Source organism: Lacerta agilis, chromosome 6 (genome assembly GCF_009819535.1).
Source record: "Lacerta agilis isolate rLacAgi1 chromosome 6, rLacAgi1.pri, whole genome shotgun sequence".
In the NCBI taxonomy this organism is placed as follows: Eukaryota; Metazoa; Chordata; class Lepidosauria; order Squamata; family Lacertidae; genus Lacerta; species Lacerta agilis.
This window is the reverse complement of record NC_046317.1, coordinates 82,312,288-82,336,761: the sequence shown is the minus strand read 5'-3', so window position 1 is coordinate 82,336,761 and position 24,474 is coordinate 82,312,288. Positions and strand designations below refer to the sequence as shown.

General features: G+C 47.0%; 2 protein-coding genes across 2 annotated transcripts in view; one reads left to right on the top strand and one right to left on the bottom strand.

The window, feature by feature from the left end:
* Positions 1-3,483, top strand: part of LOC117049246 (piezo-type mechanosensitive ion channel component 2-like) — a 56,970-nt gene extending 53,487 nt beyond the window's left edge. Inside the window, exons 46-47 of the mRNA XM_033153987.1 lie at positions 2,439-2,667; positions 3,211-3,483. Coding sequence (XP_033009878.1) covers positions 2,439-2,667; positions 3,211-3,466 — 485 coding nt within the window. The 3' untranslated portion in view covers positions 3,467-3,483. The remainder of the gene's footprint in view (positions 1-2,438; positions 2,668-3,210) is intronic.
* Positions 3,484-4,295: 812 nt separating this feature from the next.
* Positions 4,296-22,694, bottom strand: NPEPL1 (aminopeptidase like 1). The gene is made up of 12 exons (XM_033153630.1): positions 22,505-22,694; positions 16,504-16,689; positions 14,979-15,149; positions 14,061-14,150; positions 12,331-12,412; positions 12,055-12,197; positions 10,746-10,823; positions 9,268-9,368; positions 8,366-8,489; positions 7,204-7,380; positions 6,699-6,809; positions 4,296-5,435 (listed from the first exon to the last, which is right to left on the bottom strand). The coding sequence occupies exons 1-12, from the start codon at positions 22,652-22,654 to the stop codon at positions 5,277-5,279; spliced, it is 1,572 nt and encodes a 523-aa protein (XP_033009521.1). The 5' UTR covers positions 22,655-22,694; the 3' UTR covers positions 4,296-5,276.
* Between the last annotated feature and the right edge of the window lie 1,780 nt (positions 22,695-24,474).

Sequence of the window (24,474 nt, the reverse complement as noted above, 5' to 3'; positions counted from 1 at the left end):
GCTACTGTCTAATTGTTCCAGACATCTGGAAATGTGTTGTCTTTGGGTCAAACTAGCAAAAGGAGCACATGGGTGCTGCTTCGTCCCCCACACCCTCACCCCAAATTTTTTCTCCCAGCTGCCACTGTCATGGCAAAAGCTCCAAACAATCACCCATACTGTCTTTGTTTCTCACGAGTGCCTCTGAACCCACGCAGGGCCCAGAAGTGCTTTGGGGAAGTAAAAATGGCAGATGGGGCCGCTCTAATTGAAGCAAAGGTTTTTTTTTTTAAAAAACAAACAAACTAAAAAACAAAAAACTAAGGTGTCAGAGACTGCCGCCTAATGAAACGCTGCTGTTTTGGGGCCTAGGGGTTGTGGGGTTCCCTGGCTGAATATAAACTTCAGATGGGTCCTGCACTCCTGATCTGAGTGTCTCTTTTGTTTTCAAAATTAGATGCCCATATAGCTGTTCTCTGTTTAGAGCAAGGGTACCCAATGTTCTCTGTTTAGACCAAGGGGACGCGGGTGGCGTTGTGGGTTAAACCACAGAGCTTAGGGCTTGCTGATCAGAAGGTTGGCGGTTCGAATCCCCGCGACGGGGTGAGCTCCCGTTGCTCGGTCCCAGCTCTTGCCCACCTAGCAGTTCAAAAGTGCAAGTAGATAAATAGGTACCGCTCCATTGGGAAGGTAAACGGTGATTCCGTGCGCTGCTCTGGTTTGCCAGAAGCGGCTTTGTTATGCTGGCCATATGACCCGGAAGCTGTATGCTGGCTCCCTCAGCCAGTAACGCGAGATGACTAGAGCCATGGAGCTTCTGCTTTCATTGCTGATTTTTCACAATGTCTTGCTGAAGATTCAGGGAACATACTCCTCTAAAGCCAATGAACTCCTCCTCAGCACTCTTTTGCCACTTCCATCTGTTTTGGAAAGCATTTCCTTCTTCGTGTGTGGCTGAAGTGGGATTCCAGTTCTCCCTAGGGATTTTGAGTATGGCATTATGTGGGAATGTTCAGGGATGCAGGAGGGGATATATTGTTTGATTATATCCTTTCCAACTTGTGTTAACAAGTTCTACAATTTGACAGAGTAACATTAAACTTGCACAGCGGATGCGTTTGCTCAGGCTCGCTAAAGCCTCTGAAATAAGTTTCCTTGGTAATTTCCCCTTTAGTCCCTCATAAAAAGATAGACACGACACAGCCTTCTATAAAAGTATAAAAAGAGTCTACTCACACATTCTGTTCACAATTGGATCCCAGAAGGCAGACTTAAGTTAGAAAAGTAATATACACCTGGAAACTATCCCATAAGGAGACAGCTCCTTAATAATAATAATAATAATAATAATAATAATAATAATAAATTTATTTATACCCTGCCCTTCCCTGCCAAACCGGGCTCAGGGCGGCTAACACCAATAAAATCACAACAAAAACATAAAACAATTCATTAAAATACAGATTAAAATACAATTTAAAATTTAATTTAGACCGCAGCCTCATTTTTAAGTAACCCACCAATCACACCAAAAGAATGAAACATCAGGGTTAAACTGAAACCAACCCAAAGGCCAGGTGGAACAGCTCCATCTTGCAGGCCCTGCGGAAAGATGCCAAATCCCGCAGGACCCTGGTCTCTTGTGACAGACCGTTCCACCAAGTCGGGGCCAGTACTGTTGAAGCCAACCTAGGATCCTTGTGGCTCAGGACCTCCAAAAAGTTATTATTTGAGGACCTTAAGGTCCTACCCGGGACATACCAGGAGAGGCGGTCCCTTAGGTACGAGGGTCCTAAGCTGCATTGTCCTCCCTTGGCTGGAAGCCGAGAGAGCATCTTAGGCCGCTAAGCAGATGTTGCTTCTTCAACGAATGTGGTCAGAGAGAGAGAGAGATGGCTGACCAGTCCTGCTCTTTTGTTACCTGGGCAGGTGAGGTAACGCCCACCTCTAGTCACATCCAGAGGAAGTCTGTCCCAGCCTAGGAGAAACAGGAAGTTCCGACTGGCTGGTCCAGACACCCCCTTTTATGTACACTCTAGGGATGTTGTACTTGACTGCTCTTGTGTTTCACATCCCACACATTAGAAAGTGGAACTGTTGGCAAGGACACTTGTTAAATGTTAGGGTAGGAGGAAGTGACTCCACTCCTCACTCATGTTAGCCTGGAAGAGCCACAGCTCAGTGGTAGAGCATCTGTTTTGAACGCAGAAGAGACCCTCAGTTCAGGCTCGGGCATCTCCAGGTAGGTTTGTGTATTTCCCATCAGAAAACCTGGAGAGCCACTGCCAGTCATAGGCAATACTGAACCAGGTGGACAAATGGTTTGACTTGGTGTGGGAGCAGCTTCCTGTGTTGCAGCTGTGCAAAGCGCCCACAGCTCTGTGTTGTCCTGTGGGTTGATAGAAAGGCAGGGGGCCCACGTTCAGCTCATCCCCACCCCATAATTCTCATTTCCACAGCTCATTCCAATGCGCCAAAGGACGTAGACAAGATGGCCTTCTTCAGAAATATCACCATAGAACTGCAGCAGCTGCCTGCCAAGGAGTCATTAAGCCATGTTCCCGAATGGTGGGTTGTTAAAGAGCAGAGGCCCGGCTGTTTGGGTAACGGATGCAGTAAGAATATGGAACTCTTCATCTTCAACGACAAGGTCAGCCCTCCTAGCCTGGGATTTCTGGCAGCTCATGGGTAAGGATGCCAAACTGGAACCTGCTATTTCTGGGGCAGCAAATGCGATTTGGATTAAGGTGGAGGCTTGGGGAGACCCGAGAGAAATATTTTCCCACTGTGCTGCCTTGAAAAATACAGAACAGGTAGCCAGTCGCTGGCAGGAATTCAATACTGCACTGTTGAACGTTCTGTCAGTGCAAACATTTCAGCTTGTCTTCCCTCTTCCTTCCACCCTTGCCAGTGTGCTGTTCTGGGTTTTTTTTCTGAACCCCCATAATAAATTTCTGGGGTACACAAGGCAAGAAGAAGGGAAGAAAAGCTCATTACGCAAGTGGAAGTCCTTGTGCAGGGCTTCGGCTGATGGGACTACTTGTGTCAGTCTTGCCTATGGAGCATGAGACTCTTAAATCTCAGTGCCGTGGGTTCGAGCCCTACATTGGGCTAAAGATTGCAAGGGGTTGGACTAGATGACCCCCCTGAGGTCCCTCCCAATTCTGAGTCTATGAAAACTCAAAGAATACCCTGAACATAATCATCTCTCTCTCTCCCCCCCCCCCCCAGCATTGTAGGCCTCTACATGTCTTTTGTTCTGGTCATCGGAAAGTTCATCCGAGAGCTTTTCAACGGCATCTCGCGCTCCATCATGTTTGAAGAGCTGCCCAACGTGGACCGCATCCTGAAACTCTGCACGGATATTTTCCTGGCTAGGGAGGCCGGGGAGCTGGAGTTGGAGGAGCAGCTGTTTGCCAAGCTCATCTTCCTCTACAGATCCCCTGAAACCATGATTAAATGGACCAGGGAACCCAGGGAAGACTAAAGCCAGGGGTGTGTGTTTGTGTGGAGTCACAAACAATGCAGTTTCGGAAGGGAAATGTTGGGTGGGGCGCAACTGCAAAGGGACACAGCAGAAGAATTAAGAGGTGTAGAGGGGACAACCTCCCTCGATGTTAACACGATGACAAATTCACCTGATTCGTGAGCTCCTCAATCCGATGCAAGGCAGAAGTGTAAGGTGTATATGTATGTTGTTTACTACCCTATGTATAAGAGCGGAGAAAGTGTGAAATTTATGTTGCACATAGCACGGGACTCTAAAGCCACAGGTTGTTTTTTGGGGGGGGGGGGCAAAATGTCACTGACATCACTTGAAAGATGCTAAAATTGGGGGGGGGGAGAGATTAGAAATCATAACATTACTTTCAGCAATTTGTTTCCTACTTCACTCTGCAAATGTACCGTCATAAAATAAAAGTGTTGCTTGCTGGGCATTCCTCTTCCTCTGAGATGACCAGACGGTTGTGTGCATGTGTGACAAGTTGGCTGTGGCAAGGTATCGTGAATGGGATAGGCTGTGCAGGCCCTGAAAATGAAGAATGTATGAACCACCCATGCTGCATAGAGCCATGGTTCTTGCCTAGTCCTGTGCCCAGCAAGATGCCCCACGGTAGCTTGAGAGAGAGAGAGCCGTTTCCCATGGACTGCCCTCAACACCTGGCCATGAGAGCGCTATTGCCCAATTCCACACAGCTGCCATGACTCACAGCCAGTTTTGCCCTGCGCGTACTTCTTGCACTCTCTGTGTCACCTACAGGCATTTGCACAAAGAAACGGCGCAGATACCTCGAGTCAATAAGCCGACACTCGTGTTGAGATGAGAGTAGGAAGCGTTTTATTCTAGGTTGCCTCCCATTAACACTTTTATTCTAAACGTCGATGCAGTTTTGTCAGCAGAAGGGCGTTAAGAACAGTCATGGAGAAATGCACCGGCCCACTCGTAGGGTCGTATCTGTAACGATCAGCGAAAGATGTAGCATGCATGAATGGTAGCTTAGGATTATTATTATTTAAAAGCCCCCTTAGAAAACAAGGCCTCCCTTATGCCGAAATGCTGCTAAGTGAATAATGCAGAGCCTCAAAGTGGCTTCATCTGAGTGGTTGCAACCCTGCAGACTAAGTGGAGCCTGTTATGCTGTTGCTCAAGACAAGGCAGCTGCAGTTCCTTCAGGCGCAGCAATCCTGTCCTCATTCCTGCCCTGCTGGGGGCAAGCAGGATTTCAGGTATGTCTCCCGGCAGGTGAAAAACAAACCCGAGAAACAGAGCAGGAGGCACAGCAGCTGCCTCATCCCCTGCAGCGTCAGGAGATTTAAAGGGATGCACCTGGTGTTTGACTTCCAAGGTGGCAACCCCTATATTCCTCCAAACCCCACGACTCTATTGAATTCTGTAAAGCAGAGGGGTTGAGAAGTAAAACCTGCAGAACTAACTCGGAAGGCTCTATTGGCATCAAGAGGTGAAGCTGTTGCAGTAATAGGCCCAGATACTTTTTGAAAGGGACGTGGGGGGAATAGACATCCCTGGCCCCTTCTCCATAAAGACTGGAAGCAGCAAAGTCACCAGGTTTGGTAGGAAAAACGCCAAGCGCATTTAAAAACAAAACAAAAAACACCCAACCCAACAGAATACAGCCTTTTGCCAGAGTGAGATGGGAGAATCAAATGTGAGCAACTTGTTTTTGTTTTCTCGGTCATTTCCGACATGTGGGTGCTTTCGTGGTTTGGGAAACCCTTCAGTGCAAAGTGAGGTAATTCCGGCGTGCCCTCTCTCCAAAGGGGTAGGAGAGCGGGCATTAAACCAAGCGGCGCCTCTTGGAATCTCTCTCCATATCTTCCAACGGGGAGTCCCCATTGTAGCCCAGCGGAGAAACCATGTTCAGGAGAGGGTCTTCGGAGGCACGGCCAAACAGGGAGAGCAACAAAGCGACGCCGTAGCCTGTGGCTCGTTCACCCTAGGAGCAAAAGCAGAGAGAGATGAGTCACAGCACTGGATGCGGGAGAAACACTGAAAGCAAATGCTTGGAATGCTCCCTATGAGGGCTTGTGCGTTGTTTAGGCGAAATGATAATAATAAAAAGCTGAACGGAAAGAGGCACACAAATTAAGTCACTCTACAGCATCCTAAGGCTATAATCCTATACCTAATTAACTGGGAATAAGACCCACTGAAATCAATAAGACATATTGTGTATTTATAATTTGCTAGAAGTTGCCCAGAGTGGCTGGGGCAACCCAGTCAGATGGGCACCAAAACCACAACAACAATGTATGTACAGGGATCCCCTATCAAACAAGTTGCTTTATAATGCATCTATTGCCAATGCTTTTACTAGTATATTCTGCTATTTACATAAAGCTAAGAAATGAAGAGGGGAAAAATCCAACGCACCGTGGGCAGGTATCCAACAAAGTGCTGCAAAGCGCAAGGACTTCTGGGTGCACAACGGAACTTCCCTTCCCTCTCCTCTCCCCACGTACCCCCGAAAACTGTTCTAGGTCCACCCCCCCCCACAAACCTCCAGAGCAGATATGGGGAAGGAGGTGTGCAGTGAAAGGAGAAGAAGGGGACTTTCTGTTTTGCAACAACACTTCACGGTGGTGGAAGTACTTTGCTGGATACTGCTCTGTAGTTACATTGCCTGAATTCCACAACCTGTTTAAATCACACAAAACCTGCACGTATATCTGCTGCTTTTGCTTCGTTGACTTTGCTGCTCCCAGAAAAGGGCAAGGATCTCCCGGGTGTCCAGTGGCCTCTCTAGAATTTGTACTAATGCTGTGATTTGGCGTATTGCACTTATGGAAGTTAAGTCCCATTGAACTCAGTGGGACCTCTGACAAAATATTTGCAAGACTTGACTTTCAAACCTTTCCTTTGACTTCTGAGGTTTCACCAGGCAGTATCTACCCATTTTCAACCTCCTCTATAAAGGCTAGCCCTTTGCTTTGAAAAAGATCTAAGATTCTCAAAACATTGAATTGTTGCTTTTTATTTATTTCTATATTTTTTTTGCTTGCGCATAAACAGAGAACTGGCTTATTACTACACTGCAGAAGGCAAGTTCCCACTCCACAAAGACTCAAAACTTTCATTTTACTTATTTAAAACATTTCTGAATCGCTGGCAATGTTGGCTCCATCTAATTTCGCGTGGCTGCGGTGAGGATATACCGGCCTTTGACCCGAGAGAATGGAATTGATCAAATGCAACTCACCGCATGGACAGGGGCAGCAATGTCTATGTGGACCCAGACACCAGGCCAGTCAAACCCAATGTGTGAAGCAATGAAGAGTCCAGCACAAGAGCTTGGGGAGTTATCTCGGTCCTGGAGAAAACAGCAGAAAAGAGGCTGGCTTTAGTAAGAAGAATTTTCAGAAGTCTCAGTCTACAAATAATGATGCTCAATTGCATTTCTAGAGAAGGTGGGCAGAAGCAAAGCAGTTCTACACAGCAGCACTTTTGATCTGATGATGATGATAATAATAATAATAATAATAATAATAATAATAATAATAATAATAATAATAATAATTGAATTATTTATACCCTGCCCATCTGGCTGGGTTTCCCCAGCCACTTGGGCCACTACCAACAGAACACTAAAAACAGAATAAAACTTCAAACATTAAAAACTTCCCTAAACAGTGCAGAAAGTGCCTCACGGGCATTGTACTCAGCATAGGCATAAAATACTAACTTTAAAAATCTGATAAACCTACCGCCACAGAGTTCTTCATGTCAGCTACAGCAGAGGTAAATTCACTAAAATGGAGCTCAGGGCAATAGACAAGAGGGTGAACCAGATCTCCACAGTTTCTGCCCGCCTTGACACAGGCTCTTTCCCACTCTTCGTTGTTGGTGAGGACAGCAGCGTGGTATTTCCCTGTGGCAATTCCCTGAAAGGTGACAAGAAGGAAAACGTGAAACCCGAGAAGAGGCAGGCCATCTCTGCCTGTATTCTGAAGTGCTACACAGTAGATGAGACTCATGGATTGCTTCTGCGATGCAATCTCCCGATGCCATGGGCTGGCTGGAAGAATGCCAGGAAGTATCTGCAAGGTTGTGAGAAGACGACGAGTGGTTAGAGGGAGAAGACTGGGAAGAGGAAGCAGAGGGAGCAGGGTTTACTGATCAGAGAAAGTCTGTGGCAGAGAGAAGTTCAGAATCAGAAGTAGAGGTGGAAAACAGAAGATGAGGCCAAGAGGCAGAGACGAGTCAGGCTGGTGAAAAAACCAAGCTGTCTCCGCATCCTGCTGCAACAAGCTCCCCTCTGCTCTGGTCTCCCAGTACCAGAAGAGGTATGAAGAGGGAGGTGCAAAGGCCGGCCGGTGGAGTCTCAGGTTGCTTGGGAAGTACTCAAGGGAGGAGGAGACTTAGGCAGCTGTGGGAAGATGGGGACCCTTGGTAAGGGCTGGGAGATGTTGGTGGGGTAGTGCTACATTTGCCCTGATGGACCAGCCTTCCCCAGACAGCACTCTTATCATGCTTGTAGCATTCCATATTTACTCAACCACCTTCCCTTCCTCCCCTGCCTCTGCTCCTCGGCCAACAAGGAGGACGGCTGAGTTATCCCAAGCCAAGAAGATGGGGAAGCGGAAGGAGACAACAGAAAGGCATGCACGCTGCAGAGACTTTCCTCCACATGCACCTGCAGCAGTTTTCCTGAAGGCTCTGCACCTGAGAGGGCTGTGAAGACATGCCACTGTCTCCAAGTGCCGTCTAAAGCAGTGGTTTTCAAACTCTTTCTCCAGGGAACTCTGAGGTCACTCTGAAACTTGCCAGACTCTGGTAAGAAGGCACCCGACATGCCTCCCTGGGGAGAATTGTTCCAAAGCGGAGAGCTATAGCAGAGAAAGCCTGTTTTGCTTTCACTCAAAGTACCTGAGCGCCAGTGAGAGTAGCCATATCCAAAATAATGTCGGCACAAAGGTCTTTGCAAGCGTAGGCAACTCCATCAGCGAGCACCAGCCTGCCCTCGGCATCAGTGTTGTTGATTTCCACAGTTCTAGAGATAGAGTAGGATAATTTTTAATAATAATAATAATGTGGCATTGTTTAAGGGTTATCTATTCATTTAATGTAGTGCCTTAAAGTAGAAAAGCTAAAAAAGCAAGCTAAAACAACATTAACAAATGTTACAACAAATACACAAGAAAAACATTAATTCAAGTTTACCAATTAAAATACAGTCATACCTTGGGAGTCAAACTGAATCCATTCCAGAAGTCCATTCGAATTCCAAAACATTCCAAAACCAAAGTGCGGTTTCCAATTGGCTGCAGGAAACTCCAGCAGCCAATCAGAAGCTGCGGAAGCCCTGTCGGATGTTCGACTTCCAAAAGAACGTTCAAAAACTGGAACACTCACTTCCAGGTTTCGATCGTTCGGGAGCCAATTTGTTCGTTCGCGATCCAAGGTATGACTGCATACTGATGGAAATGCGTTCTGCCACACTTCCTCATTCTCATCTATGGCCCAAATGAACTCGCAGATCAGTCCCAATCATAGGGACTAGAAACCTTCCCACAAATGAAAGCGGAGATTCCGAGAAGCTGATTCATGTGTCCCAGTATTGCAACCTGTGCTTTTTCTGCACCGTCAGCAATTGTGGCCCATACACCTATCCCTGTTCATGCTTAGCAATCTCCCTGAGCCAATGAAATCCTCCGAGGACCAGGTGTGCTGCCCCAGCTGTTAAAGTTAGGAGCAGGTGGAGAATTCCCAAGGCAAACACTAGCCAGCAGCCAGGTAGGGTAAGAGCGGAGGGAATAAATCAATCTTACTTTCCAGAGTAAAGAACATGGATATCATCCGGCCTTGTTGCGTTTGGTCCGACAGAATTCTCAGCCAAGCAAAAAACAGCATGAAGATTGTCTTTAAAGCCCTATTGCAGTAAGGAGGAAAGAAGAGCTGTGAAATGAAGAGAGAACCTAACCCGCAACACAAATGAAAGCTAACAGGAGAGAAACCATGCCACACATTTTTATTTAAGGATCTGGTGACTTCCGTTTCAGTGTATCTGAAGAAGTGTGCATGCACACAAAAGCTCATACCAAGAACAAACTTAGTTGGTCTCTAAGGTGCTACTGGAAGGATTTTTTTATTTTATTTTGTTTTGACTATGGCAGACAAACATAGCTACCTACCTGTAACATTTTTATTTATATTTATTGCGAACCAAGTCTCTGATACAGCTCCACGCAAGAAAAATGCCTTTTAAAGCAGCGGCCTTGGGAAATGTTAATTTAGCATTTGAGTGCCTCCCACTAGATTTCTTGGCTGCCCGGCTACCCCAGTTAAATGACTGCAGTGAGATGCTTTCAGAACCATGGATACTATCACCGGGTAGAGGGAGAAGTCTGCCAGCAAGATTCATAGCACAATAGCGAGAGTGGAATTTATTTGGCCTTTTCCGTTTTTAAAGGACACCCATCGGTTTGTCACAGTATTCCAAGGCTTGGCGTTTTTACTGTCTCCCCTCCCACCTTCCATGCATATAACTGTGCAAAGCCCACAATAGAATGCATTTTGTACAGGGGCCTAGTCTGGCTTTAGGCATGCCTGGTATTTGTTTCTGAGTCGGGGTGAGGAATCTAGCAATGCCAAACCTGGAGAAGGGAGCAACACCCCACCACCAACCTGTAGAGCCATAACGGAAGGGCGAGCCACCGTTCATGGGGAATAAGGGGAAACTTCTAAAAGTCAGATAGTTGTTTATTTCCTTAACATCTGGTGGGAGGGCTGGCATGATTATGGAGAAGGGCCTCTGCCTGGTTCCTCGTAACCTGACTTCTCGCAGTGGGGGAACTGCCAGAAGACCCTTGGAGCTGGATCTCAGGGTCCGGGCTGAGCAATGGGGGTGGAGATGCTCCTTCAGGGCCGAGGCAGTTTAGGGTTTTAAAGGTGAATTTAAAAACCAATTTCCCCATCCCTGGTGCAGAAAACACTGAACTAAATGCAATGGCGAAAGGTCAGCTGAGGAATCAGGTTGAGCAGTGACCTTGAGGCCAAGAACAATTTAGCAAGGATTACAGCAATGAGAACTCTGGTCCTGAGGGGAGTTTGTGTGCTGGACGAACGTCAAGGAATACTCTCCCATTCTAGCGGGCATCACATTCTTGAATCCTCCGAAATAAGAAACGGCCGTGATGTTACATCACTGGTAGGCCACTGAACCAGCAAGGCTCTACTGCTTGGCTATCGCTGCATGGCTAAAACAGGAATTACAGCCTTTGATAAAAAACTGCTCAATTTCACTCACTTGTTTTACAGTGGCTTTGAAGGCGCCCAAAATAGCAGCAGCTCCACCACAATCTCGCTTCATCCCAGGCATTGTTGTCTAGACAAATGTAAACACAAAGGAATTCATTTATGAAGAAAGCTTTGGTGCTGAAAGAGCGATGCTGAGGTGATCTACAGCACAACACTGCAGTATACTGACTGGATTGCAGGCTTTATCTGTTAAGTCTTTAAACACACACACACCCTCCAAGTGAATTTATGCCATAAAGCTGTATTCAATCCTTTGCTTACTCCTGCCTCTCCTTCCCCATCTAAATTTAGAATGACTGTAAGCTCTGTGGGGCAGAGACCTGCTTCTTCTTGGCTTACTCTACTGTGTAGCAGTAATTATGTACCCTGATAGCATTATATAGATAACAAACACTGCCTCACCATTAAGCTCCACTCAGCCATTCAGGAACAAGGGGTACCCAACTAGTGAAAGGGCTTCAAAGAATGCACTAGGCCAGCCCAACCTTTATTGGTTATTTTGCAAATTCATAAACGGCTGCACAGCCTGAGGCTATCGAAGTGGTGCACAAGATAAAAAATGCAGTTGCCAAAGGCCCATCCAGTCCAACACTGTTCTCACTGTGGCCAAGTAGGCGCCCCAAACGGGAAGCGCACAAGCAGAACCCAAGTGCAAAGGCAACTCTCCCAGCTTGTGATTCTCAGCAACCAGTATGCAGAGGCGTATGGGTAGGCAAACTAAGGCCTGGGGGCCGGATCCAATCGCCTTCTAAAAATGGCCCACAGAAGGTCCAGGAATCAGTGTGTTTTTACATGAATAGAATGTGCCTTTTTATTTAAAATGCATCTCTGGGTTATTTGTGGGGCCTGCCTGGTGTTTTTACATGAGTAGAATGTGTGCTTTTATTTAAAATGCAACCCTGGGTTATTTGTGGGGCATAGGAATTTGTTCATTCCCCCCCAAAAAATATAGTCCTGCCCCCTACAAGGTCTGAGGGACAGTGGACCGGCCCCCTGCTGAAAAAGTCTGCTGACCCCTGGATAGGGCCTCGGACACAGGAGGGAGAACATAGCCATTGTGGCCTGCAGCATCAGTCTGAAGGAGCCCTACCTGCACATGGATGAATGCACAGGTAGAGGGACTCTGCAAGTGTGCAGCCCCCCCCCTTTGGATTGATGGAGATCACACATGCGTGGGCTTGTGGCTAGGCAGGCACCTTCACACATACCAAACACACGAGCGGGGCTTCACACTGAATTTTGATGTGTGTGAATAAGCGTGTGCAGTCGCAGCTGTGTCTCCCCACCATCAGACTCACCTTTCCTTTGATGCTGAGTCCTCCAGTGTCGTAAACAATGCCCTTCCCAACCCAGGCGATGGTTTGTGTGGCACCTTCTGGGGTGTGGCTCAGCACGGCTAGAGCTGGTGGGTGCATGGCTGCTTTGCCAACGCCATAAATACCTGGGGGCAGAGGTAGAGACAGAGGAGAGCTGGGGAAATTATCTGAATTACCCATGGGTAATGTCTTAACCACATACAAGATTTTACCATATGGGGGGAGTAGGGAGGAGGAAATCGCTTCGGTTTGACTGACCTCCAAATCCTTTCTCCTTCAGCTCTGCGTTTCGAATAATGGTTGGGACAATCCCCAGGTCCTTTCCGACTTTTCTGATTTCCTTCAAGTAAGGAAGACACCAGAGTCACATCACAACACCTTAATAATAATAATAATAATAATAATAATAATAATAATAATAATAATAATTTATTTGTACCCCACCCATCTGGCTGGGTCTCCCCAGCCACTCTGGGCGGCTTCCACCAAACATTAAAATACATTTCAAATATCACAGTTTAAAAACTTCCCTAAACAGGGCTGCCTTCAGGTATTTTCTGAATGTCAGGTAGTTGTTTATTCCCTTGGCTTCTGATGGGAGGGCATTCCACAGGGCGGGCGCCACTACCGAGAAGGCCCTCTGCCTGGTTCCCTGTAGTTTTGCTTCTTGCAGTGAGGGAACCGACAGAAGGCCCTCGGCGCTGGATCTCAGTGTCCGGGCTGATTGATGGCGGTGGAGACGCTCCTTCAGGTATACAGGACCGAGGCCGTTTAAACACTGTGCTTCTTAAACTCAAAAGTCAGAATCCAAGGCCCAAATCCAAGAGACCAGGATGGAACAACCACTTGCCTGGCCCACTTTTTTTCCTGCAACCCCCTGCCAGGACACCAAAGCCATTGTCAGTGGCTCTCCTCCCAGTTTCCTCACCTTCTGAGGCAAGGGGACCAGTGACTGGGGAAAGGGCCTTATTGGTGGTGGGTCCAAATTTATAAAAAACCTTGTCCATGCTGTGCTTTACCTAGCACAAACTTTCATGTCTTTTAGCTGCCAAATGGAGACCTTTTTTCAAAAAGAATCTTTCTAGCCTTCAAAACCTTCCAAGCTGCTGTTGATTTGCTTGTAAAATTGCTGGTAAGAATTGTCCCCTTCACCAGCTCTAAGGCTTGTGGGGGGGAAGCACCAGGGATTTTATGGCAGGTGTGCGAGTGAGGCAAAATTCACCTGCCCTGTGAAAATTAATCCAGTCTTTACAAAGTGTCTTTCAATCCCCACCAAAACTTGCAAACATTGATGGGTTATATCAGCACAGCACTAAAAAGCGTTCCTGGACATTTTGAACGTCGCCGTCCTCAGGTAGTCAGGAATGAGGTAAGGCCCTTTGTTGTTTCTATGAGAGCCAGTGTGGTGTAGTGGTTAAGAGCGGTAGACTTGTAATCTGGGGAACCGGGTTCGCGTCTCCGCTCCTCCACATGCAGCTGCTGGGTGACCTTGGGCTAGTCACACTTCTTTGAAGTCTCTCAGCCCCACTCACCTCACAGAGTGTTTGTTGTGGGGGAGGAAGGGAAAGGAGAATGTTAGCCGCTTTGAGACTCCTTCGGGTAGTGATAAAGCGGGTTATCAAATCCAAACTCTTCTTCCTCTTCTTCTTCTATGTGAAATCTGTCTGAAGAGACCCTTTGAAAGAGGGCCTGTGTGGGACCAATTTCGGAGGGGGGGGGCTGTAACCCTTGCATACTCTTTCCTGGATGTCATCCACCCAAGCCTACAAGCAGAACCTAGATTTCCCGATCATTTAGTGCTACTGATTTATGGGCCTCATTAAAGCCACCTGGTTCAAAATGGCAAACCATTCGTCATCCAATGCCAAGCGACAAGTCAGCCACCTCCCAGAGCATCCTGGACAAAATAGTTTCACTGCAGTGAAATCCTGGACATAAGCTCCCCAAATTCAACGGACTGTTCAAGCTGTTTAAAGGTTATCACCAACCTCCAGGAAGCTGTCGGTGTTCATTTCATTGCATGGGGTGTCTACGATCCGAGCTGCCAGCCTTACACCTTCCGCAGCACTTTCCAGACACTAGAATTCATACAAGAAAGAAAAGGGGAGCATGTCATTTGGCTTTTCTTCTGCGTCTGTATTGCTCAGAGACTTTCCGGGTGTCATGAAAATTCAAGCATCATGGAAGTCTGTAGTGTAGCCCAGAGACTACTTATGAGGGTTTGAGCTTAGCAAGTCTAATCACTCACTTCTACACAGAAGGTAGCTTCACAAATTCCTATTCATTTTTATCACTGTATTACTGCACGTAAGCCTAGGAGCTCGTAGCTCTTTCTTTCTTCCTCTCTCTCTCTCTCTTTCCTTCCTTCCGTCTGTCTGTCTTTTGAAGTCCATAAAATTCCGCCAACATTTCAGTTTTAACGCACTTTCATGTTTGCAAATTGTCTGTTGTGTTCTATGAAAACCAGCTAAAGTAAAACCAACCGTGAAACTAGGGGGGGGGGGAAGGCCTCTAACATTAACCCAAAGTATGGGGCACTCGCATCGCCATATTATTTTTGTGTCTAAAAGTATAATTTAACTTAAAAACCACTGTAAACCGTAAAAACTGTTAGTAGGATTGGAACAACACTTGTAAGTTTAATGGTGAATTTTGGATATAATGGAGATGCAAAAGATTTGGATTATTATAAAAGATGCAGGAGGAAATGATTAACAATAGGACCCACAAAGGGGAGGAGGGAAGTCCAGGAGATTCTATGGAATCTTGTCTTTATGTTGCATGCTGGATATGTGATTATAAAACTGTAAACCGAAAAAACCAAATAAATATTTTTTTAATTTTAATTTTTTTAAAAACCGGTAAAAGTACCAAACTTCTTCTGTTGCAACAAACTGGCAGCTTACTTTAAGCGTCTCCACCTCCACAGGGCCATTGTTCTGCCCAACCAGGAAAAATTCCACTACCACGCTTTTCTTCTCTGTGCGTCTAGAGGCACTGGATCGCTGTGTGAAGAGCGGGAAAGCTCTTGCTATAGCACAGGCTGAGGCAAAGACCTCCGAGCGCTCGCAGACCATCTGAAAGGGAAACAGAAAATCAAACGCGTGCCAGAAACCCGAGAAGGGGCTGGGGGCTCACACTTCTGAGGGGGGGGCAGCTTCCCAGATATTCTGGTGCCAAGCCTCCTAACAGCAGAGGTCTCCAAATGTCTCCTCAGATGGAAGCCATATTGAGTTATGCTAGGTTTGCTTTCAATTAAGTGGGTGTGACATACCATGGGAACCTGTGAAATTCCAGGTGTTGTGAAGCTACAATCCCCTGACCATTGCCTTCGCTGAGGCTGATGGGAGTGGGGAGTCCAATGACACCTAAAAGGCTAAAGGTTTCCCCTCCCTAGAATATAGGACTGTGGCCTAAGAACACGAAAAATGTCCTGTACAGAGATGCTAAATTAAACACAGGTGGGAGACTCGAAACTCAGAAGTTGGCAATAATTTGATTGATTGGTTTGCTTTATTTTTATTTCATAGAACTTACACACCGCTTGATTAAAAAAAAAAAAAAAACCCTCAAAGAGATTTACAAAAAAAAAGTACAATAAATTTATAAATACAGATAGCAACCATTTTAGGCACGTCCACTATGTTCACAACCGCACATGCACACATTGCACCGAACCTGGAAATGACCCCAAAATGTCACAGAAACCTCACGAGAAGGGGCGGGATGGGGGTGTTTGCAGGGTTTTCCAATAGTGTTTCCAATATATGCGATTTCACTTAAACGCATGGTGCATTGGAATGTAACCGCTGCGTAAATTAGGAGTTGCCTGTATGAAAAACTGAGAACCATCATTTAAGACCAATGTATACCCAAAGACAACAACTGCCTCCACAAGAAATGAATCACAAATCTGCAAGTGCAGAACAAGGTGTTTTGAGGTTCTTCCAGGAGCGAACGTGACATTTACTGTATTTTTCGCTCCATAAGACACACTTTTTCCCTCCTAAAAAGTAAGGGGAAATATCTGTGCGTCTTATGGAGTGAATGAAACTTTTAGCTGATCCTGAAGAAACCAGGGCTTTTCCCTTTGCAAAAAGCTGCAAAACTTTTAGCTGATCCTCAAAAAAACCAGGGCTTTTCCCTTTGCAAAAAAAGCTGCAAAACTTTTAGCTGATCCTCAAAAAACCAGGGCTTTTCCCTTTGCAAATAAAGCTGCAAAACTTTTAGCTGATCCTCAAAAAAATCCAGAGCTTTTAGAGGAGGAAAACCAGGAATTTTTTTTTCTTGTTTCCTCCTCTAAAAACGAGGTGCGCCCTTTGGTCTGGTGCGTCCTATGGAGCAAAAAATACGGTAAACCAGCCCCTTTGCATTTCAAGCGCTTGCAGATATTTTCAAGCCATTTCCCTCCAGCTGCTCACTTTCACTTACAAGGATGCATCTGTTGGTCCCTCCCGGGAGACAGTTCCGAACGAGGCGCGTGAGGAACTGGGCGGCCGACGGGCTGTTGTGTCTGCTGACCCGGGAAGGTAAAGCGGCTATAGTAGCATAGTTCAGGTAGAGAGGGCAGCTGTCCGTCGGGTTTGGGTTCAGGGTGCTTAACGCAGCTTGCCATAACTGAGAAAAAGGAAACAATGGGAAAGATTAGAGACCCTTCTCCAGAAGATGCATCACCCGTTCATAGTTTTTTCAGCTGTAGCCCTTTAGCCTGGCAAACGACTTACCATGGTGGTGAGGGATATGCAGCAGCAAGATGCAAAAACCCCCAGACCGCATGGTTCACATCCAATGCTAAGCCAAACCATGGCTTAGCGCAAACCTGTTTTCTCCTGGAGAAACTGACCGTTTTACTTCTCGTTCTTCCTGCTGCACTGCAGTGAGCTAAGCCATGGTTTGGTTTAGTGCAGGGGTTGGCAACTTAAGGCCCATGGGCCACAAGCGGCCCATGGGGGTCGTATAACTGGCCCATGCACCCCTGCTGCCTGCTCGGGGACTCCCACTGCCTGCTTGGTCGGCTCCCGTGCGGAGCACAGCGGGGACCGCCTTCCGCGACGCTGACCGGCTTCCCATTGGCTGCAGATCCTCCTGCAGCCAATGGGAAGCTGCGCATGCCTCATCCATGCCGGAAATAGTGTTTGCACGTGCGTGTATGTGCGTGCACACACTCCAGCCCACCACGGCGTCTGTGGGACCATGAATTGGCCCAAGCCACAAAATCTTTGCCGGCGACCCCTGGTTTAGTGTGTCGTCCAAACTGTTGCTTAGCACACAACGGCAACAGGACGGGAGGAGGTGCAAAGTGGCTGCAACCTCCTCTGCAGAAGTCTGCACACTCACACATTTGCACTAAACCATGGTCTGGCTTAGTGTTACCTGTGAGCTGACATTGGCTTAAGAACATCTACACCAATACATCAAAGAGGGAAGGAGAGCTCAAGGAATTTCAAATTTTCGCCACGCTTCTTTCAAAATGACAAAACAAATAATATTCGTAAGGGCCTAGGATGGATGAACCCTGTTAAAGAAGCTCTGTTAAACATGGCTGGGGCAGACCTGCCATAGGAACCCTGGGGCGATCGTAGGTAATGGTGGTGTACATCTACTAGCCTAGATGGGCCAAAAATTATCACTCAGGGTGCTTCCAGACTGGTGTTTATTGTGGAATGAGTGCCCCCCCATGCATATTTTTCACGGTGCCCACACTATGCCATTGGCAACAAAACATCAGTCTACATATTCCCTTTTTAATCTGGGTTTACCCTCTCCAGGAAAATATCCAAAAACAATAATAACTCCAAACCAACAACGTGTTGACAACGACCCATTTATAATACAGTATCAAGCTCCCATCTGAAAGCACCTTCCATAGGATTGTTTTATTGTAACTGCCCGGCAACCTTTGCTAGTCTCCTCGAAACAGATCTTCAGTTATGAGTGAATTGCAATTGCTTTGGGGTAGTTGCTGCAGTGTGGAGACAAGTAAAATGTGCGTTTCTCCAAATGGGCAGGCTGGCTCAAATCTTCATAGGTTTCTTGTTTCTTCTATCACGATTTGGATTGTAATTTCCATTTTGGGACAGAGTCCAAGGCAGACTTCATGGCAACAACATCCCACCTAATTTCTGTACTTAAAAAAGAACACCCCTCCCCTTGCCACCCCATCTGCTGCTTTGTTTAACATCCTGGCCAGTGAAGAGTTCTGGATAACTTGAAAACTGACTCAGTATTTTGTGGCAATTTGGCTGATCCTGAGAAAGGTATTGCCCAACTGTGGATTTCAGCTCATAATCTCTCATTATTAGGGACAGGACAACAGATGCATTAATCAGCAGCAACAATCTTTCATCTCCGTCACCCACTCTTCCAAAGGAGCAAACTGCACAAGGTAAGGTACCAAATTCAATCATTAAATGGCCCTGGTTTGTGCCAAAACCATTTTCATTCCAATATCTTAAACTGGTCTGAAAAAACAATCCATTTTTTATTATTATAAAAGTGTTGCAGAAGCCCTAGGCTGTTGTTGGGCTTCTTGGTCTAAGGCTGAGTCTAGAATGATAAAAGATCCAAGATATGGTTATCAGCAGATATTCCCTCCCCTCCACTGTCCACATTTTGGAAGCAAACCAGATGAGGAAGAGGCTTCCGTGGATTTAAATGGGAATGGCTTTGGTTTGCACCAAAATGGAAAGACAACCTTCAGCAGCTCAATTTTTCAGTATTAGCCATCGTTAGACTTTAATTCCATCGTTTACACAACAAGGGAGATAGAAGTAAGGCAGGCGTACCTAATAAAATGCAGCCATCTGCGAAAGAGTTGCTACCTACACTCCATGGGGGTGTGTGGTGTTCAGATGAATTCCCCCCTCCAAAATTCATTCAAAGGATATTTGAGGCGAGTTGCTGGGTGACAAGGAATAGCCTGCACATTTCCACCTCTACATCAGGTGACCTGGTCCTACCTTCTGCATATCTGGCACACTGGGATAGCTCAGTCGGTAGAGCATGAGACTCTTAAATGCAAGGTTGTGGGTTCAGGACCCACATTGCGGAAGAGATTCCTGCATCGCAGAGCGTTGGCAGAGATGACCCTCGTGGTCCCAACTCTACAACGCTATGATTCTGTGATAGGCACGCGCCAATCAAGGTGTGTAGAGCTCAACGACACAAGGGGGATTTGAGCTCTATGTCCATTCATTGGTACATGCGGAAGGGCCTTAGCTCTGTGTTAGAGCAACTGCTTTGAATGCAGAAGGCTCCAAGCCCAATTTAAGACATCTCCAAGTACTGTAGTTATGGGGAAGATGCCCTGCCTGAAATCAGTGTTCGATATTAGCCTGGCACCAGGCGCATTTTCCACCTGGCTATCCAACATTTGCAGCCAAGTGAGGAAGCCTGGGCACCAGGATGGTGCCTGACATCTCCACCATCTGGAGGGGCAAGCCTAAGGAACATTGGATCTTGACTGTTTTCACACACTAATTCCACGTCCTGTAGAATTCTATCAGTTTTACTTTATCTGCACAATCAGAATGAATTTCATGTACCAAAATACTTCTTCTGTGCGGCCTGAGCAGGAGCAGTGAACAAAGTTGTAGTTAATTGTTGTAGCTTGTCTTCACTAACCCCACCCCACTGCCCTGCTCACAGTTGTGAAGAATATTCTTATGTTATGAATGGTCAGTGTCACCATTAACGAAAAGAGGTAGGACTAGGCCAATATATATATATGGACTGTCCCTGGATCAAGGGACTTTACTTCTTTAAGTTCTCAAAGTTCTTAACCTAGCTCAAGGTAGTCAACTGAACCAGCCAGATGTTTAACTGAGAACCAATCACAGTCAGTCCATCACTTGAAAAATACAACTTTCGAGCCATTTTGCCCCAAAATAGCAACTAGACAGTTTTGGCGACTGTAACTTTGGTTTTAGGAGCCATTTGGTGCCTAGCTTATATATATATATCTGAGTTTCTAACACTGCCTGGAGAGCTGCTGCAGAAGTCAGTGTAAATAATACCGAGCTAGGCCGAAGCCTCTTCCCATGTATGCCAGATACACCAATATGTGGTGTACTGGGGGGGGGGGGGAGGAAGGAATGTGACCGAAAGGTGTACCAGCCACAGGGTACAAAAATGGGCAAGCAAGACAAATTAAGATGCTTCATCTGCCCATACAGCTTTAAATTTCCTGATGCTGCAGGAAGCAGATCTGAATCCGCAAACATTTGTGTCATAATAAAGGAATGGGGAGCCTGCTGTTGTTCCAGCTGTTGTTGCTGTATGTCTCCCATTATCTCTCACTGTTAGCCATGCTGGCTGGGATTACTGGGAGAAAGCCCAACAACAGCTGGGGGGGGGAGATTTAAGCATCTACTGTTTCCCATCATCGCTAAACAGGTCAAAGAAAACAGGTAACAAGCCTCGCACATATGCAGTGAGGAAAAAGCAGCACGAAATGGAGCAAAAGGCAAAGTGAAATAGAGTTACCAAAATCTCATGTAATGGGGTCGTGGAGTCTTTAAATAACCAAGTCAAACCAATGCCCAATAAATCTGTCTGGTTTTTGTTGACCTCGAAGCGCACAGAAGCCTTGAGCCAGCTTCTCAACCCCCGCAACTAATTGCTCAAATTCTTGTCAAGTGACCTTAAGGCCTGTGTTTTGACTTCCCGGACAGTTAATAAATCAACAAATCCGGGACCCACGCAGACAAATAGTTACCGGTAAGGCTTGCAAAGTACGGTATCTTTAAATTGCAGCTGTGCCGAATTGATATAGTGCACATTTCTTTTAAAGGAAAGGTCTCTCCTTCCTCTCTCCAACTTCTGTTGCCCATGCTTGTTGCAAAAAGCCAGAATGGAAGTTAAAGGGGATTAAAGGAGACGCTCCTCGAGTAGTTTCCAGACTTTCAGGGTTTTTAATGGGCCACAAGTCTTTCTGGTTTTGGGGTGGGGGGAGGTGGGTTCTATTTTGCCCAGTATTATCTGCACTGACTGGGTGCCTTCCCAGCTATACCTGGAGGGGGCAGGGATTGAACCTGGGACGTTCTGCATGCAAAGCAGATCTCTACAACTGAAACAAAATAGAAAGTTCTTTCCAGTAGCACCTTAGAGACCAACTGAGTTTGTTCTTGGTATGAGCTTTCGTGTGCATGCACACTTCTTCAGATAAGTGTGAATAAGTGTTATCTGAATAAGTGTGCATGCACACGAAAGCTCATACCAAGAACAAACTCAGTTGGTCTCTAAGGTGCTACTGGAAAGAATTTTCTATTTTGTTTCGACTATGGCAGACCAACACGGCTACCCACCTGTAACTCTACAACTGAGCTATGGCTCAAAAGTTAGCACAGCTGTCTGGATTTGTCCTTAGTCACTGACTGAAGCCCTCTTTTAAGGGAATACTGTATCTTCTGTTTTTGCTCTCCTGTGCTGCGTAGAGGAGCTTCCATTGATCTAAACTCCTCTCATCTGAATTGCATGCTTACTCCCTCCTTAAGTGAACCTAGAACAGTCAAGAAGTGGTTGGCACTTTCCTAAATATATAAATATGCACCCATGCACCAAATCCAAGCATTTGCAACGCAGCTGGTTTTTAAAAGCAAAACTCAAAATCAAAGAGTTTTCTAGGTGAAAAGGGGAAAACTAAAAACTTAAAAGGGTTTGAAGCTGTGATCCTAGGCACACTTACCTGAGAGTAAGTGAACTTAAAAAGGGATTTGCCTCTAAGCAAGAGAGGGCTATACAAGGCTACCATCTGAGAAAGTCCCCTTGGACTCAGTAAGGCTTACTTTGATGAAACACGGGCAGGGCTGTACAGCTGCCTACTGAGAATCAACTTAGCTTGCAAACTGCAAATAAATCAAGGAGGGAGCCGGGTTCGAGATGAGAGCACGTGCATTTTTGCTTCCTCCAGGCGGGAGCATTTCTCTCTCTCTCTCTCCTCTTAGTGGGAATCTCATGGGAGCAACTCATTTGGGGAGGACAGAGCACTCACCAGCTTAACAGATAAGAAAATTTTTTTACCTGGGGCGGAGCTTTCAGCACGTGGGAATGAAAGGATGAGAGGTGGCTCTTAATAAGTAATGATAGTAATAATTGCAAGTTCCGTCACCCCTCTCCAACCCCCCCCCCCCCTTTCCAGCAAGGCGCTATCTAACCGGCAGGAGAAATATAGTAAATCCAGCCCGCCCACCCCCCGCTCCTGGCGGCGCTCCCTCTAGCCCAGCCCAGGCCTGGGGAAAGAGAGAGGAAGCATTTCCCAAGGCGCCCTTGGCGACAGGAAAAGGAAAAGGAGATTTACATTAATTATCCGGAGAGCTTCAGTTTGGGGTGGGGACCCCGACTGAAACAGGGTCGGGGGGGGGGGGCTCCATGCAGCAGCAGCAGCCTCTCCTCTCTGCCCAGCCCGCCCCGGGAGAGCCCGGCGCGCATTTACCTCCTCGGTGACCCTGGGCTGCAGCTTCCCCCGCAGCTGGGCCCATGGCAGGCGGTGCAGGTTCTGCAGCTGGCCCAGCACGAGCAAAGGGCGGCTCTGCGGGTCCGCCTCGCCGGCGCTGGCCTGGAACTCCAGCTGCACGTTCGCCATCTTCCTGCCCGCAGCGGAGGACGAGGAGGAGGAGGAGGCGGCGGCGGCGGAGTCTCGGCTCTCGCTCCGGCTCCTCCCCGGAGAAGGCAGCGCGCCCGCCTCCTCCGGCCGGGCAAGGAACGGCAGCCGCGCCGCGAGCAGCGTAGAGCCTCCATGGACCAGGGCACGCTACCCGCGAATAGCGTTTGCCGTTGGAGGGGGAAAGCGCCCTCCCATCAGGGGTCAAGGAGGGAACTTTGAGAAGACATCTGAAGGAAGCCCTGTATCGAAAAGTTTTTTTTAATAAAAAAAAAATGTTTGCCGTTTTATTATGTTTTCATATGTGCTGGAAGAGTGGCTGGGGAAACCCAGCCCAATGGGCAGGATAATAGTAATATTAATATTATTAATAATAATAATAATAATAATAATAAAGCCCTCTGCCCTCAAGCTTCCTGGGTTTGCTCTGGTTTGCCCAAAACTGGCACGGGACCTTTGGATCATGGAATCGTAGAATGGTATTTCTGGGAGGGTCCCCATGGGTCATCTAGTCCAACCCTCCCTGCAATGTAGGAATTGCAGGGGTCCCCTGCAGTTCCCCATCCAGTTTGAAACCAGGCCAGACCCTGCTTAGCTTTGGAAGTGTGCTAGCGGGTCTCTTGCTTGCATCGTGGACACCCAAGAAAAGAGCATAGTAGGCAAAGCCTGCTTAGTCCAGCATCCTGTTCTCACAGTGGCCAGTCAGATGCCTGTGGGAAACCAGGGAGCAGAACATGAGTGCAAGAGCCGCTCTCCCCTCTGGTGGTTTTAAGCAGCTGGTATTCAGAAGCGTGGTTGGGGGCAGAGCATAGACATGCATGGTCAGTCTCCACCAAAAGCCTTCTCCGTGAAATCACCGCCTCCTGGACGAGCAAACTCCACTGTTTGACTATGTACTGCGTAAAGAGGCACTTTCTTTTCTTCTGACCTGAACCTTCCACCATTCAGCTGCCTCGGATGTTCATGAGTTCTAGTGTTACAAAAGAGGGAGGGAAGCATTTTTCTGTCCGCTTTCTCCAAGATGAGGATCTGTTGAGGGCCTTGCGTCATTGTCGGGGAAAGCTGCTTACCTCAGGGGCAGAGGTTGCTCGCAAGAACTGCTCTGCCACAGTGGACCAGTCAGAGGCCCATTTAGTCCATTCAGAGGCCTCTGCAAAGCTGAAGGTCAGGGCATGAAGCTGGCAGCGACACCCATCCACCCACTCCCCATGCCTTCAGGATTTTCTTAACCCTACCCTCAATTTGCTGTGCATTTCCTTTTGCAAAAAATGTTAAGAAGCCTTTAAGGTAGGTTAGCCTAAGCTTTATGGTAAAGGTGGATGTCCTTGGTCTCATGCCCACCCTATCTTGTTCCAGAGACCAGTGCTCTAGTCAAAAGAAGAGAGAAGAGTTTGGATTTGATATCCCGCTTTTCACTACCCTAAGGAGTCTCAAAGCGGCTAACATTCTCCGTTCCCTTCCTCCCCCACAACAAACACTCTGTGAGGTGAGTGGGGCTGAGAGACTTCAGAGAAGTGTGACTAGCCCAAGGTCACCCAGCAGCTGCATGTGGAGGAGTGGAGACACGAACCCGGTTCCCCAGATTACGAGTTTAAGACTCTTAACCACTACACCACACTGAGAGTAAAGGGACTGGGATTATAAATGACCATTCACTTACATTCTAGTAAATGAATGGATTATTTTGTTGCATTGACTTCTTAAGATTTCTCCTCTAACCACTGCACCACTCTGCACCACTAAATACAAGATGCAGTCAACTTCTGTTCCTTGTCTGTGCTTTAAAAAAGGGTATATTATTC

Excerpts from the sequence above, each read along its gene's own strand:
- NPEPL1 (XM_033153630.1), bottom strand. The coding sequence starts at position 22,654 with ATGGCGAACGTGCAGCTGGAGTTCCAGGCCAGCGCCGGCGAGGCGGAC. Across the intron at positions 12,413-14,060 it reads ACACCGACAGCTTCCTGGAG|GAAATCAGAAAAGTCGGAAA; the intron begins GTTGGTGATAAC and ends CCTTACTTGAAG. Across the intron at positions 9,369-10,745 it reads TCAAAGCCACTGTAAAACAA|GGCTTTAAAGACAATCTTCA; the intron begins GTGAGTGAAATT and ends TTACTGCAATAG.